The following is a 15,850-nucleotide window of genomic DNA, read 5'->3' on the forward strand; positions in this document are numbered from 1 at the left end:
TTCTCTTCCAGGACAAGGGGTGCACTCTGACCCCCGCCCCGCCCCCACCAGCGGTGGCAGAGGCGGCGGACAGGCAGGTGAGCTGGGGCCTGAGACCGTGCCCGCAGGTCAGTGCCCCAGAGGCCGCTGGTGACTAGAGGGGCCACGGGGCAGAAGGCAGCATGGGATGGGAGGAGGAGGAAGGTTCAGGATAAGGAGATGAAAGGGGGAACGGACAGCACTGTGAGGGCCTCGGCCATGAAAGGGAAGAGAAATCACAGTGACAGCTGGAGCGGTGTCGGCGTTAAAAGCTGCGGGCTGTTTTTTTTAATTTTATTAATTACCAATATATATTGACAGATTTCTTATTTTATTAAAGATTATGTTCCATGTCATATAACAGGATAGAGTATGTTATTATTTATTAAATAATACATAATAGAAGATATACTAGCATATTATCTTCTGTTTATTTATTAGCAGATAGTATATAATACATATGTAGGTGTTTATACACATAATATATAATTCATGCATCTATATAATATATAACCCATAACAAATAATGTAAGATTATGATTAATATATAATATAACAAGATTACATAACAATAATGATGTAATATTACCCATTGTATGTCTTGGTTCATGACACATTCTCATCTTAGGTGCCTGTCAGAGGTATTTATGTATTAAAATTAATATTATAAGACACAGTTATGAACCTATCACCCAGCATCATAACAGGAATATTGACAGTGACATACTGTGTCCTCTTTCCCTATCCTGCTCTTGGCCTTTTCTCACAGGAAGTAACCAGCATCCTGAATCCTGGCTTACCCTTGCCTTGTGTTACTTTCACACACACAACATTTAAGATCAGTTAAAACAAATGAACTGCAGGTACATGCAATGAAGTGGATGAATCACACACTCCATGTTAAATTGAAAAAGTAACCCCTAGAAGGTAGCCGATAGTGTGCTATGCTTTTAAGTGTGTATATATATGTCAACTAAACTCACTGAATTAAGAACAACTACAGCTAGAGTCCAGGTGGGAGAGGGACAGATAAAAGGTGAGGTGAGCAGGTTTGCTGCAGGTGAGCCAGTTCCTTTCCAGTGACATGTCATTCTCTCTGAAGCAGGAGGCAAGGCCATCTGCTGGGAGTCAGGGAAGAGACAGAGGGAAGGTTAGAGGTGTGCAGAGAGCAGAGAATGTTGACACCACTGAGTGATAAGTGGGGAAATGTGCTCACTAGAGAAATCCTGGAGGATTGCCTGGCAGCGGCAACATGGTGGGCATTGATTTGTAGTCTTGGAAATCTGTGCTGGGAGAGCCTGCTGCCTGCAGGCTCAGAACAAGTAGAGCTGGGTGAACCGAGATGGAAGTCGGCCTGGTGAGGAACTGAAAAGGTCAAGGCTCAAGGGGGTTTTGTCTGTCATAAAGAGAGTGCTGACTGTGGATGCAGAGCTGGAAGGTGGGGAAGTGGAAGTAAGAGGAACGTGGACAGGCAGGAAAGCAGAGGAGTCAGCGCATGATGCCCCAGTGAGGGTGAAGGAGGGCCAGGGAGGCTGGTGGAGAAGAAGCTGGACGGCTAGAGGTGGGCACTTAAAGGAGAGAGGCTGGACCTTGGGTGGAGACACGCCCGGGTATGAGCCCGGGGGTAGGGTGAATGGGGGGTGGCTGGCTCAGGCTGACAGAGAAGAAGACCCTACAATGACCATACTGGGTGGTGGAAGGAGAATGAACTTTGACGTCTTGATGGTAGGAGGCGAGGCAATACAGAGCTGTTGGTCCAGGTGCTCCTGACTGAGGCAGATGAGCAGGGAGGCCAGGGTGGCAGGCACTGCTAGGAAAGGATCTGGGTTTTCCATGTGCTCCCACGAGGGGAGGAGCAATCATCTGAAGGTGGAAAGTGAGCACAAGGAGGCCAACCCAGGCTCCTGATCAAACGGGGGTTGTGAAGGTGCAAAGCGTCAACTCCAGTGATGGTGGCCCAGGAAGCAGGGACCACGGGTGAAGTGAGGGGGCACTCAGAGAAGAGAGGGAGAAGAGTCTTCTGGGTGTAGGGGGAAGAGAGGTCCCAGGACAAAGGAGCACAGAGGCACAGTGATGAGGATGGACTGGCTCTATGGTGACACTGCAGGGATGGCTGGATCTTTGTCCTGAGGGCTTAGGTTGGGGGGACTACTGGCCTCATGAGGATCCCCCTCTCAGCAGCCTGGACAGAGGCTCTCGCTCCTGAGAGCTGTGTGGCCACCACTGTTCCCGGAGGGGCTCTGCCTCCATCTTCTCTTATCAGACTTTCCTGCCCAGCCCCCGACCGCCAGCGAGGGAGCCTGGGCCTCGCAGCTGTTTGCCGTGGAGGGACACAGGCTCCTCGGAGGAGCAGGCGGATCTTACTTTGCTCCGTAACCCAGGGCCTAGCAAAGCGCCAGCCCATGTGTGGGCCATGTAGGGGCTCGGATACTTACTATACTAACTCAAAGCAGTAGAATTGCAGAGCTGGAGGAAGTGACCACTGAGCTCACAGAGTTCACTGCCCACACCCCCATTCTACAGATGAGGAATCAGAGACCAAGCAGTGAAGCAGCCTTGGCCAAGGTCACGCTGCTCGTAAATGCTGGCCTGTGTCGGGCATGCCAAGTGATGAGCTGCAGTGAAGGGGCTGAGAGGGGTCTCTGGGTCCAGAGAGCTCGGGTTCAAGTCCCAGCTCTGCCATTTATTAGCCGTGTGACTAATGAATGTCCTTACCTTTAAAGTGGAACTCATAGTGGTGCCAACTCATTGGGTTGTCATGAACACAGCGTTCCTGGAACAGCAGGACAGAGTTCTGTAAGGGTTTGCTGTTGCTTTGGTTATGATTATTATCACCAAGTGAACCCTGAAATGAAGAACAAAGGCAGCAAGAATTTTTATTTTAAAGGAGTTTCAAATCCTCTGATGAATGCTTCATTTCATCTATTCAAGTTTTCATTTGACCCTTATTAACAACTACACAATGGATGACTTTTGAGGCAATCTTGCTTCATGTCTTTAATTCTCACTAACGACACAGGCTATTTAACAGGCAGCAGTTTCTTTTCCAGGAAGAGGGACAAAAAGTTAAAAATGACTCAGTGCCTCTCGGTCCCCAGTGAGTTGGTTGTGACCTGTCAACCCAGCTTTGGGGAAGTGCCTGCTCCCCCTGGGCCCACTGAGCTGCCCCGCAGCCTCCAAGGGGTGCCGTACCCCCACACGAATCCAGTCTCTTGGTTCCTATCTTTGCTTCAGATCCCTCAAGGACTGCCCATGCCCCAGGGCCCCATCTGCCCCACCAGCCTTGGCTGCTGGACTCCAGGACACCATCCTGGGTCTCAACCATCCCCTGTTCCTATGACCGCCCCACTACTCTACATTTTGTCCTTCAAGTGTGGGCTTCTGTGGCTCGCCACACAGCAGGGGTCTCCCCGTCCTCCACCTTGGGTAACTGCATCGTCCTGCACGGTGCCTAGGGAACCCGTGTGGAGGCAGGAAGAATACAGAACAACAGGTGCTCAGAGGGGCTGCCTTTCCCACTGCAGGGGCCCTAGAGAGCTTTCTCCCAGCTGGTTATTCACAGGCGCTGAAGCTGTGGAATCTCGATCTCACCAATTTAAAGGGCATCATCACTAATTACAAAAGCAATCATTTCTTCAGTAGCAAAAGGAGAAAAGACTTTGTGTTCCCCACCTCCAACTGTTTTCCTCCACCTTCAGATGTTTCTCATCTCTGGGCAAGGGTAGAATGCAACTCACAGAATATTATTTTTCAATGTCTTTTCCCACTCTGAAGATTGCTTTCCCAGAACCGATGAAGGCTAGAATGGTTTAGCTTCCCTGGACTGAGGATTCAGAGGCCTGGGGGGAAGGGGGGAGGGGGAGGTGAGATAACTCAGCAATATTGAACCTAACAGAGACATTAAAAAGTTCTATTCTAAACAGAAAGGAAGCAGGATGCTATAGAAACAGGAAAACCATAGTTGGAAATGCAATAACGAGTTGCAAGAGAATAAACATAAAGATGTAAAAATGAAAAAGGACATCAAAATAAAAAGAGTTGGGAATGGGAGAGGGGAGCAAGAAAATGTAGATTTTTTTCTTTCTTTTTTTTCTTCGTTATTCTTAGGATGTGTTGGAGCCTACGTGATTATCAGTCTAAAGGAAATAGATATAGTAATGGGCTGATATATTTGAAGAATAAGGTAACCACAAATCAAAAGCATACATTAGAGTCGCAAAAAAACCAAAAAGAAACAAACTCAAAATGGCTTAAATACTTAAATATTACACACGACACTATAAACTTCTCACAAGAAAACATAGGCAAAACATTATTTGACATACATCTCAGCAATGTTTTCGTAGGGCAATCTAAGTAACCCAAGCAACAGAAATAAAAGCCAAAATAAATAAATGAGACCTAATTAAACTTATAAACTTTTGCACAGCAATAGAAACCATAAGTAAAACTAAAAGACAACCTATGGAATGGGAGAAAATATTTGCAAAAGATGAGACTGACCATGGCTTAATTTCTAGACTATATAAATAGTCCATACAACTTAATAAGAAAAAAATAAACAACCAAATCCAAAAATGGGCAGAACAACTAAACAAGCAATTCTCCAATGAAGACACACAGATGGCCAATAGGCATATAAAAAATGCTTAATATCGTTCAATTATCAGAGAAATGCAACTCAAAACTACAATGTTATCATCTCACACCAGTCAGAATGGCCATCATTCAAAAGTCCACAAACCATAAATGCCGGAGAGGCTGTGGAGGAAAGGAAACCCTCCTACATTGTTGGTGGGAATGTAGTTTGTTGCAGCCACTGTGGAAAACAGTATGGAGATTCCTCAAAAGACAAAAAAAAAAAAAAAAAAAAAGGCTTATTACCTAATCCAGCAATCCCACTCCTGGGCATATAACCAGAGGGAACCTTCATTCCAAAAGATATCTGCACCCCAATTTTCACAGGAGCACTGTTTACAATGGCCAAGACATAGAAGCAACCTAAACATTCACTGACAGATGACTGGATAAAGATGCGGTATTTAGATATAACAGTCATAACAAAGAAGGAAATAAGGCCATTTACAGCAACATGGATGGAACTGGAGATTATCTCACTAAGTGAAATAAGTTAGACAAAGACAAGTATCATATGATATCATTTATATGTGGAATTTTTAAAAAAATGATACAAATGGACTTATCTATAAAACAAAAAACAGACTCACAGACTTATAAAACAAACTTAGGAGTTTGGGATTAACAGATACAAATTACTATATGTAAAACAGACAAACGACAAGGATTCACTGTAGAACACAGGGAAGAATATTCAGTATCTTGCAACCTATAATGGAAAAGAACCTGAAAAAGAATAGACTATGTATATGTACAACTGAATCACTATGCTGCATACCTGAAACTAACAAAACAGCTGTATAACTGAAACTAACAAAACATTGTAAATCAAACACATTTCAATTTAAAAAAAATTGATAAGCTCTAAATACCTTTATTCAAAGAAAATCTTGAACTCTTCCCTCTTACAAAATTTAAAATGGGTAGCTTGAGCAGGACCAAATTATACTGGATGGGCAGTTACATATCTTCTCCAGCACGTGGCCCATGCTACACACACATCGTGTTTTCCTACAGGTAAGAACAGCCCTGACTGCACAGCGAGCGACTCTTTCTGGGACAAGGGCCTCTGTGGCAGTGGCCTCCTTGTCACCGCTGCATCTCACCAGGAGGCCAGGGTTTTCAGAGGGGAGGGGACATAGAGCTCATACACTTCAAATTGACTTCCCGAAAAAACTATGGAAAAACCAAATTCACCTGCAGTGTAGGAAACATGAGCAGGGCCCCTAAGCAGACCGACAAGCCCAAAGTAAGATGGCCCGATGTTCAGATCGGAACCAGAACAAAGACCACCTGGCCCCAGTTAAATGACCACCACCTCACCTGCAACGAACTGCTCGTACTCAATGTCAGGGATGTTTCTGTTGAGACTTGGGAGGTCAAAGGAGTCGGACCAGGGATCGGGGCTCTGCCAGTGGTAGAGGTGGCCCCAAGGGAATAGCACCAGTACCGGCTCCTCCATCTTCAGCAGGGTCTTCAGGAGGAAGGCAATGTGGATGCAGACGTTCCTAAGGAGGTTGAAGCCCTCTGGAGGGTTGAAGTCACACAGAAGGTACCTGGCTGGGAGCAAAGGAGAGCGGGTCTTCAGGGCCAGGCCTCTGCACAGGAATCCCGGCTTAGATAGAACAGATACAACGGGAATCCCTGCACAGCCCATGGCCTAGACTCCAGACACATTCAGCAGCTTCTGGTTTGTAAAGTGGAGGCACTGCCCACCCATCTCCATGTGGCCAATTACTTCAAGTCCGGGAGCAGTTGCGGAAGACATCTTGGCATCCGTCTAACACCACTAAGCACCCGACTAGCATCTGAGCACCCGTTCTCCAGGGGCTCTCAAACTTCTTGTTCTACAGAACCCTATACACTCTTAACAATTACTGAGAACTCCAAAAGGCTGCTATTTATGTGAGTTTAATCTATCACTATTTCCTGTGTTAGAAGTTAAATAAGAAGTTAGAGAAAGTGTATGAATTCACTTAAAAATATTAACAATCTACTGTATGTTACCATTAATACTCTTAAACAAAATATATTTCTATTTTTCAAAAGAAAAATCATTAGTGAGAAGAATAGCAGTGATTTTAATTTCTGCAAATCTCTTTTGGACTGGTGAGAGCTGAATTCTCCTATCTGCCTCTGCATTCCCTGTTTTGTGATATCGCAGGCCAGGTTTTCCCTGGAAAACCCCGCAGGAACTCGGGAGAGCAAGAGTGTGCAAAAGGCAGGTGACATCCCGGCGTTTCTATGAAAATGGTCTTGCACCTCAGGGGCCTTGGATACACTTTGATAACTGTTGCCCTATCCAAGGCGAGACTCTTCTACACAAGAGCCAGGCAAGGGTCCTGGATTCTGTAATGAGTTACCGCCAAAACACCCCTCCCTTCTCTGTGTGTTTCTCACAAGCTCCACTACTGCAGATGAGGATGTAATCCTCAACTGGGGCCTCTAATCCCAGAAGACTGCTAACTTCAAGAGGGAGGGTCCCATCTACCATCCCTACACCCCGCATAGTTTATTTTGAGTCAAGCCCTAGATAACTGCTTATCGGCACTGACCCTTGTGTCTTTTTCCTGAGGTTGACTGAAGGAACCAACATCTGGATGGAACTGAAATTTCCCTGCAGATAAACAAGGCTGATAAGCCACCCCATTCCAACATCTGATTCTGGGGCTCTTCAAAACCCGGGTAAGGCCCCGCTTCATCTAAGATGGGTCCTCCGCCTGCCCTTCCCGGGGGGTTCTGGGAGGCCGCGGCCACCAAGGGCGACCCAGACTCGCGGCCCCAGCCCCATTGCCTGAGGGGGAGGAAAGCTTGAGGCTGTGCCCAAGCCCTGCCCCGCCCCGCCCCAACACGCTCCCCGGCACCACAGCCCTCCCCGGCCACCGCCCCAACCCCGATCCCACCCCGGTTCATGTCCGCCGGCCCCGCCGACGGCGCGGACGTACGTTTACCGTCTGTGGGACGCCGCCCCAGACAGGATGTCGGCCGCCGACTGACCAGGCCAGAACTAGTCGCCCGGCCGAGCAAGCCGCCATCCCCAGCAGCAAGCACCGCCATGGTCCCGGGCAGCTGCACACTTCCGGAGCCCGCTACCCGCCCCAGAAGCGCACGCCGGCCCGCGCAGAGCGTGGCGCCTGTAACCATGGCAACTCCGCGGGACCCTCCCCTAGCGCTTGCGTCGTGCGTCCTCCCGAGTCTAGTTGTGCGAGGGCAGAACTTGCAGAGCCAATGGGAGCCAGGGCGCAGCCAGGACGGGGGTGGGGGGAGGCTTATGGGACAGCTGGGCGGGGCCGGGGAGGGCAGGGCCGCCCGGAAGTCCTGACCTGCAGGTGGCGCCGGCCGGAGGCTGGGGCGTTGCTGCCACCAGTGGGCGGGGCAGCGGGGCAGCGGGGCGGGGGCACCCTCACCTGTCCGTGTGTGGGGATCAGCCTGGGCTCCGTGGCCTCCGCTTGCACCGGACGTGGACCCAGGCTACCGGTGGGCAAGATAGAGGACTGAGCCCAGGCACGCACGGCTGGCCAGGAAGGGCACCTGAAGTGCAGATCCGCCAGGCCCGCTGCCGGCCTTGAATACGCGCTGCTAGGCAGTTTCCAAGAAGACGGGATCTGTCATAAGAGGGGAGGTAGGGCTTGGGTACCAGATGTCGGGTTGGGTGCAGTCTCACAGGATAGCCACGGTGAGAGGGCGCAGAGCGGCCCCTGTGTTGGCGGGGCTAAGAGTTTGGGGTATAGGGTCGGGGTGGTGTGTGCCTTTCTCCGTGGTCTCCTCACTCCAGAGCAAGGGGCTCTGCTTCCCCCCTCCCCTCACTGCACTCCCTGCCTTCCCCAGCACCACCTGGGGTGTGGTCATGTCGAGGCAGGGAAGGCCCAGGGAAGGGGCTCATTCAGGGGCAGGGGCCACTCTGCAGGGATGCTGGACCTGACAGCAATGCAGTGCTTCGGAACTCCCCTGGGCTGGGTTTCTAACCAGTGGGATGGAAGGGCCTTTCCTTCCTGGGGTGCATTTGGGGGAACTAGATACGTCATGAATGTCAGCCCTGAAAATGGACGCTGTGCTACATCCATTCTTGGAAAGAAAAATCAGGCCCTTCCAGCTCAGGTGACTCAGAAAGTCAGTCAGCAATGTTCGGGGTCCCCAGTTTAGGCTTTCAAATAGAGCTGAGCGGCTCAGGAGGCCAGATCCCTGTCCGTGGCTCCAGGAGTAGGCTTTCTGCTGGGGGACAGGATCCTCACAAACACCTGTGTCTTTGTGGGTCACTCCCCTCTGACAAGCTGGGAGGCAGGGTGCAGTTGTGGGAAATCGTGTTTCCATGAGGAGAGGGCCACCAAGTGGTGGGGGCACAGGAGACAGTGAGAAAGAGTCCCGCAGCCTTTCTGGAATCAAAAAACTGGCAAATGTGAAAAAGTGCATAATTTGTTTTATTGAACAGGCTGCTTATGTACGTTTGGAGGGCCAGGTTCAAGGACTCTGCATCCCTCCAGGACAATAGCCTCAAGAGAAGAACAGACAGAGCAGGAAGAGATGTGGGGTTTCTCCCAGGAATGAGGCAGAACAGGGATTTCTGCAGATTTGCAAGGAGACCCCGACCGCTGAGCACCGGGTTACAACCCCACGTGACCCTTGTCGTGTTTGGCTTGGGCTCTGGGTCTGGCCTGATCATGTATTCTTCCAGCTGAGTTCCAGAAATTCAGAGGGTAGACTTAGAGAGGCTGCGTTTGGAACCCGGTGTGGAGACGGAGGGTCCTTTATCCTGAGTCCCCTCAGCCTAATCACTGTAGCTGAGTTCCAACACCACCCAGGCCCCCAGGGTGGCCGTGGAGGGAGAGCAAGCCTGGCAGGTGACCCAGGGGTCCCACTGCTGTGCCCCTCCCTTATCTTTGTTCCCTTTCACCCCGGAAGGTGTGATTGTCTCATGTCATGGTGACAAGCCATCTCTCTTCTCTGTCAGGTGGGATCCCCACCCCCGCTCAGCCTTCTTTCTGCATGGATGCTGAAGGACCAGGCTCACTTGAAGTTCTGAGTTTGAGCAGTAAGGTGGAAACAAAGAAACCAATGGAAACAAAGAAACAAGTCATTGTGGCAAAGCTCCCCACCACAGAGAAGCTGCCCTGAGTGGAAGGGAGGGTGTGGGCATGGCCATTTGTTTCGTGTCTCCCAGTGCTCTTCGCTTTCTTATTGCAGACCTGCATGGTTACAACAAAATGATCTGCAAAACTGAAAATATTTACTCTCTGGCTTTTACAGAAAAGGCTGACCAGCCTCTGGTTCCCGTACCGGTCAACTGATTGGAGTACCTTTCCAGTTTGGAAACATCTGGGCAGGCCCAGGTTTGCAAAATTCTTTAAGAGTAGTTATGGAGTTTTGCTTCTAAACATTTTTATGGCTCTATACTTCTGAGCTGAGGTTGTGCTGTGTAATTCTGAGCCGGGATTTTCTCAAACTGTTTCTTATTTCTTATACCGGACACCCCTAAATTCCAAGGGGAATGGGATGTTAAGGAAGCCATGGAGTTTAGGAAAAAGTTACAGATTTCATTTCCATTTAAGCATCGATGTATCTCCATCCTAGGCAGTATCGGTTCTGTGGTATTGATAGGGGAACTAAATAGCAACCAAATTTATAGAAAATAGTGGGTCATTGGGTACACAAGTTCTTCTTTTCAACATTTTTGTAGTGTTTGCAGTTTAAGATGACCGTTCCTGAGAAACAGGCAGCCTCTTAGAATGAAATAGCATTTTCCCTGAACCATACTCAATTTTTATTTCGTAGACAGCAGGAAGGGCAATCACACATCCAACACTTGGGGACCTCAAAGATAAAACGTAACTTTCTGGGAGCACACTCCCCCCGTCTCCCTCTGCTCTTTTCACTGTCCCATTGTCCCTGAAGGCTCTTTTGTATCTTCTGCTCATGACTCCAGTAACTCTTCCTTCTCGTCCCTCAGCTGGTAAGTTTACTTTTCTACTTTGACCAAGCAAACTGAAGCCAACAGAAGAGAACTTTCACCAGCAACTCCCCGCACATCCGCTCGCCTTCTGATGTCTGTGACCTCACTCTCGCTGCCCCACCTCTTATTACAGGTGACATCGAAAGCCAGATCATCCAAAAGTCACCAGGGGGCCCATCCATACAATCTTCTCCGGGCTGTCACTCCCACATCCATCCTCTCTGTCACTACCTCATCTATTTTGTTCTCCTGCTAGTTGGCTCCTATCAGTATATAAAAGTCCATCCTCTTAAAAGAAACAAACAGCACTCCTTGACTCTAATTGGCCCCCACCAATTGCCACCCCATGTCTTTGCAGCAAATCTTTAATGAGTCGTTTAAACTCACTGTCTGCATATTCTCTTGAGCCATTCCCTTTGGCACCCACTCTGGCTTTCCCCCTGATCCCTCGCTCTATGGAAACTGCTCTGTCAAGGCCATCAGTGACCCCACGTTGCTAAATATAGTGGTCAGTTTTTAGTCTTCATCATGCGTGGCCCTTTGGCAGCATTTGACCCAGCTCTTCCATTTCTCCTCCCCCGTGTTCCTGCTTCACTTGGCCTCCAGCCCATCGCTCTGCTTTCGATCCACTGGCTGGTCTTTTGCCAACGTCTCATCTTTTTTCCAAATATTTACTGCGAATGTGCCTCGGAGTTGGGTCCTGGGTCTCTCCTCTATCTCACTGCTATACTTTTGGTGGAAGCAACCAGACTTGGAAATTGACATGCCATCAATTTCTCGATTTGTCCAAAACTCCCTGATTGGCCTTTTCCATTTGGAACTCTCTCCCTGATACTCATATTCTTTTTCTTTCATTCATCTTGCTTTCACATTCATACATATGTTCTACTGTGTAAATTACTTTTCCAAATTTTGAATCAGTCCATACATATCATGTGAAATGCTCAGATCTCTATTATTTCCACTAAGATGCTTATTCTACCTTAGAACCTTTCTGCATTTCTGTATTTATGTCAATAAAGTGAATAGTATTTCTACAAGCCTCATAGTTAAACAGTGTGTTTGTTTGGGGCTACTATGTAACATGAAATAATGATACATCAACATAGTCCTTTTTCATTTAATTTTATGTAACACCAAGATGAGGTTTTTGCACTGAAGACTGTTTCATTGAAATTTTACCTACGTTATGGACAGTCAGTTTATGTGAAAGCCCTCATTTCTCCCCTTTTCTGATATATTTTCCATTTGGCTATTATAACATATACCTTGGCATGAAATAAAATTCCAAATCCATTCACATAATAAAATTAATACATTTAAATTATACTTTTTAATGTTAAAAAGAAAGAAAAAAAACCCCAGACTCCTCTACCTATTAGGCATTTCTGTGGCAATATCTAATAGACTCCTTAATCATGACATTGAAGAACTGAGCTGATTCCAGCCCCTTTCCACCTGCTCAGCCCCATCTTGTCCCATCCCCTGTGGATGGAGAGGACATCCATCCCATTTTCCAGGTCCAGATGTTGGAACCATGTTCTCTCTCTCTCTTTCTCTTACACACACACAGACAGCAAATCCAGCTTGTTAGAAAATTCTGGCTACTCTGAAATCATTAACCACATACTCCCTGTTCCCCACCCTCCTAGGAGCCACCTTCAACCCCTTGTTGGACACCAATTAGCCTACTTCTTCCATCTTTGCTTTTCTACAATCTCATCCACACAGAGTCAGAGGGAGCCTTTAAAAGCATACATTGAGGGGGTGGGTGTAGCTCAGTGATACAGTGCATGCTTAGCATGCATGAGATCCTGGGTTCAAACTACAGCACCTTCACTAAAATAAATAAATTAACCTCCTCCCAAGAAAACTCAAAACAAAAGCATAAATTGGACATCACCCATCCCATCAAAACTCACTAAAAGGGTCACCATTCCATTAGGAGCCAAAGTCGTCCCAAAGTCTTCGAGGACCCGGCCTGCTCTGCCTCTCCGCCCACACTCTCCCCATCACTCTGGGGGCCTCTGGCTCCGGCTCTTCCTTCTTCCTCCGGATCTATTCTGCTTCAAGTTCATTACTCCTTGAGATCTGCCAGGATTGCCTTATTCCCTCCTGCCTGCCTCCCACCCCACCACCATCACCTGAGTTTGCTCATATCACTCTTATTTTTCCCCAAGCTCTTGCTACCCCCATCATGTTGCCTGTTTTCTCTGCTAAAACTCTGAGCCCCCAGTGATGGGGAGTCGTGTCTATTTTGTTGACTAATAAAGCCCAAGAGCCTTGGGAATGGGTATAGTTACTAGATTCCCATAAGTAGTAGGAGCTTATACAGATTTGCTGAATGAAAGCAGAGGTCCTGGTCCAATTCGATGGAGCACTTCTGTGTCCTGCTCAAAGATTAACTCTCCTTTCCTCCTGAGAGAGGGTGACCACTTCCTTGGTGATCAAAGGCAAGATCTATTTTCTTTATGCTGTTAACCTTAGGCGGGGAGACTGGGGGATCTTCATTTATATTTTAAAATTTGATTCACTCTGCAGTTTGTCTCCTGTCTATGTATCCTTTTGAGAAACCGTTTATGAGTGATCATTCTTCCATCAGATTGAACAGGATCCAGGGGGAAGTACCAAGCCTGTCCCATCGGCCATCCTGTGTGTCATGTCCTGTGACCCAGTGGATGCTCAGCACGTAAGTGAACCAACAGGAGTGAGTGAAGTGATGGGAACATCTCATTATTGTGGTGGCTGCACTCTGTCCGATGCCTTGAGATTTGGGGAAGGGTTTACAACTGCGGAGGCGAGATGTCAGGTCCTCTGTGCTCTTCCTGAGTGCCCTGGCCTTACCCATTCCCCCAGCCCCCTCTGGGCAGCCAAGCCCAGGAGCTGGGCCACCGGCGATTGTGCTGATCAATAATCCACCTCACCCAATGTCCGGGGGTAAGAGCGGCCAGCACAACTGTTTGTAGACTCTGAAGTCAGGTCCTTGGAGGAATTCCTCACTGAACAATGTTTTGGACCTTTTATTTTTCTCTATAGCCTCCAGCTGAAGAAACAGATTGCCTTAGGTACATGAAAGGTGAGGACACCTACTATCCCCATGGAGCGCAGGTGGGGCTGGGAGTCTGCTGTCTGTACAGCCGGTGGGCTCGTGTTGCTTTGGGCATCCCTGTGCCTGAATTCCTGCAGTACACTCGGTGGTAAGAACGGGGGTGCCTGGCAGGGAGGGAAGCGGGTCGGGGGACTACACAGCTGGGGAGACGTTAACCTGGGGTGAGCGGGAGCCGGCTGATGCATGGAATCTCGGTGCAGGGAACTCTCCAAACTCAGAGAGGTTCCCACTCCCGCAGGGTCCCTTTGATCAGGGTGCTAGGCTGTCAGCACTGCAGGGTCCCTGTGAGGATCATGGTGCCTTCAGGCAGTGGGAAGTGAGGGGTCCAGTGGCAATTAAATTAACTGTGCACCCAAAGCCAACCCCCGTCTCTTTCAGCCTGTTTCCTAATCTGCAAAACTGGAATGATGTTAACCATCCCGCAGGTTTGTTGATGGGCTGGGACACACTAGACTGCCAGGAGCTGGAATTCCTCTGTGCCCTGATTGTAATCCTTCCTTCACACTATTTACTCTCACAAGTTCAGTCTCTCTGTCTCTCTCATTCACTTGTAACTTTCTCTACTGCTCTGGTTTCATTTGATTCCCACCCTCCTCCCAATCCCCAGATGAGTGAAATTAATTTCTGTGTGTCAGTTCCAAATTCCCGGGAAAGATGCTCTGTCCCCTCTGGATTGGTTGTCCAACCCATCAGTTGCAGTCAGAGGAGTGAGTCCCTCTGTGACCAGAGGAGGGGCTCTGCCCAGCCCCCCAGCCACCACTGTGGGAGCACATAGCTCTCCGAGGAGGAGGTCCTGGCTGTGACTTGGTGTCACTAAGTGTGAATTTATCTCTCCTCTTGCCCCACATTCATCCTCCTAAACAAAGATGAAAATTAAACACTCCCGAGATTTGTGTCATGGAACACTCAGGGTGGGGGCTAAGAGGGCTGGATTCCCTGCTGAGTGTAAGGGGCTACAGTGACTCCCCAACGAGAGCCTGTAAAGGAAACAGCACCGGCCCCACTGGACATTAGGGTGCTAAGTCTGCGTGACATTGAGCCAGGCTTCTGACCACAGCTCAGGGGTCTGTTCTGACCGGTTAGTCTTTGAAACCAACCAGCTTTGGATTCCTCAATCCCTCCCTGAGGTTTTACCTGAACCACGAGCTTCTGTATCTCTGAAGACAGATGATGAGGACCCTTCACGTAAGGCATTTGCACAGCCCTGTGCGGGAATTTGTGCTGCACGGTCTGCCCGGCGAGCTGACCAAAGTTCGTATTTTACTGATCTTAGAAATAGTCTGGTTTCCTGATGCACTGTTTCACTGAACAAGCAACAGAAGCCACCTCTGGCTGATAAAAGCAAAAAAGGGACTTAATGAAAAGATACTGGGAGGGTGCATGGAGTGGCCCAGACCAGAGCCGACCCGGGGGCCGTAGGAGATGTTGGGGAGCCTCAGGCACCAGGCTGCGCAGGGTGCTACCGGGCCCCCTGCTGCCCCAGCAGGGACCCCACTCCTCCTGACACTCCACCTCACTGCAGGTTCATGTCCCGGCAGGGCCAGGTCACACTGAAGCCACCAGCACACACCTCAATGGGGGAGTTGGCCCCTTCTCAGCTGAGGGCGTGCCTGGTGTGGGGAGATGCCCAGTTAGAGGAAGGCGGTTCCCCTACTGTTCCGAGTTAATGCGCAAGTCAGTGTCCATCACTCAGGAGAGCCGGGCTGGTCGGACCTCATTGTGGTGACTAGGCCGTCTGAGTTCACGTATTACTTTTTAGGTTGGAAGGCCCAAGAGGGAGAAAAAGTGGAGGTTCTACTACTTATTTTATATTTCCCATGTACCAGGTGCGGTAAGCAAGCCACTTCAGACAAGGCCCATAACAACCACATTAATAGGCCACGGAGAAAGTCATGCAGTCAGGCCTCTGCAGCCCCGAAACCCGTGTCCTCATCAGTTCCGTAGTTACCAGTGGAAGTTGTAGGGATTTATGGGACTGTGTGCTCCTGTGGGGGCTGGGATGTGTGTGTTTAAATCCACATCTTCAGAAACTCGGCCAGAACCACAGCCACTGATTGTCTGCATGGAGGCAGAGGAGGGGAGGCTTCCAGCCTCTGGTCCAGCTCGTGTGGAGCTCAGAAGTTGCTCCTTCTGTCCTG

At 49.0% G+C, this 15,850-nt stretch overlaps 2 protein-coding genes across 54 annotated transcripts in view; one reads left to right on the top strand and one right to left on the bottom strand.

Moving 5' to 3' along the window:
• Window positions 1-328: 328 nt before the first annotated feature.
• On the bottom strand, window positions 329-7,828 carry LOC135320891 (GDP-fucose protein O-fucosyltransferase 2-like). Of its 15 annotated transcripts, none has more exons than XR_010380235.1 (5): window positions 7,602-7,816; window positions 5,980-6,212; window positions 3,691-3,857; window positions 2,734-2,863; window positions 329-2,035 (listed from the first exon to the last, which is right to left on the bottom strand). XR_010380235.1 is itself a non-coding variant. In XM_064484072.1 (5 exons), exons 1-3 carry the CDS (start codon window positions 7,798-7,800, stop codon window positions 2,775-2,777), a joined length of 453 nt encoding a protein of 150 aa, XP_064340142.1. In that variant the 5' UTR covers window positions 7,801-7,813; the 3' UTR covers window positions 329-1,136; window positions 1,235-2,035; window positions 2,734-2,774. The 15 variants fall into 15 exon arrangements, 14 of the variants coding, with proteins under 14 accessions (XP_064340142.1, XP_064340151.1, XP_064340150.1 ...); XM_064484072.1 differs by lacking the exon at window positions 3,691-3,857 and having other exon boundaries at window positions 329-1,136; window positions 1,235-2,035; window positions 2,734-2,791; window positions 5,980-6,216; window positions 7,602-7,813; XM_064484081.1 differs by having other exon boundaries at window positions 3,756-3,857; window positions 5,980-6,216; window positions 7,602-7,811.
• A 127-nt stretch (window positions 7,829-7,955) lies between these two features.
• The window catches only part of LOC135320890 (uncharacterized), a 143,275-nt gene continuing 135,380 nt past the window's right edge, over window positions 7,956-15,850 (top strand). For 24 of the 39 annotated variants that reach the window (XM_064484047.1, XM_064484029.1, XM_064484037.1 and 21 more), the window contains exons 1-6: window positions 8,773-9,780; window positions 9,901-9,983; window positions 10,601-10,736; window positions 13,206-13,292; window positions 13,640-13,800; window positions 14,091-14,137. In XM_064484047.1, coding sequence (XP_064340117.1) covers window positions 10,695-10,736; window positions 13,206-13,292; window positions 13,640-13,800; window positions 14,091-14,137 — 337 coding nt within the window. In that variant the 5' untranslated portion in view covers window positions 8,773-9,780; window positions 9,901-9,983; window positions 10,601-10,694. The other 15 variants (XM_064484065.1, XM_064484058.1, XM_064484061.1 and 12 more) reach the window with 9 other exon arrangements.

This window comes from Camelus dromedarius, unplaced genomic scaffold, assembly GCF_036321535.1.
Source record: "Camelus dromedarius isolate mCamDro1 unplaced genomic scaffold, mCamDro1.pat HAP1_SCAFFOLD_153, whole genome shotgun sequence".
NCBI classification, from domain to species: Eukaryota; Metazoa; Chordata; class Mammalia; order Artiodactyla; family Camelidae; genus Camelus; species Camelus dromedarius.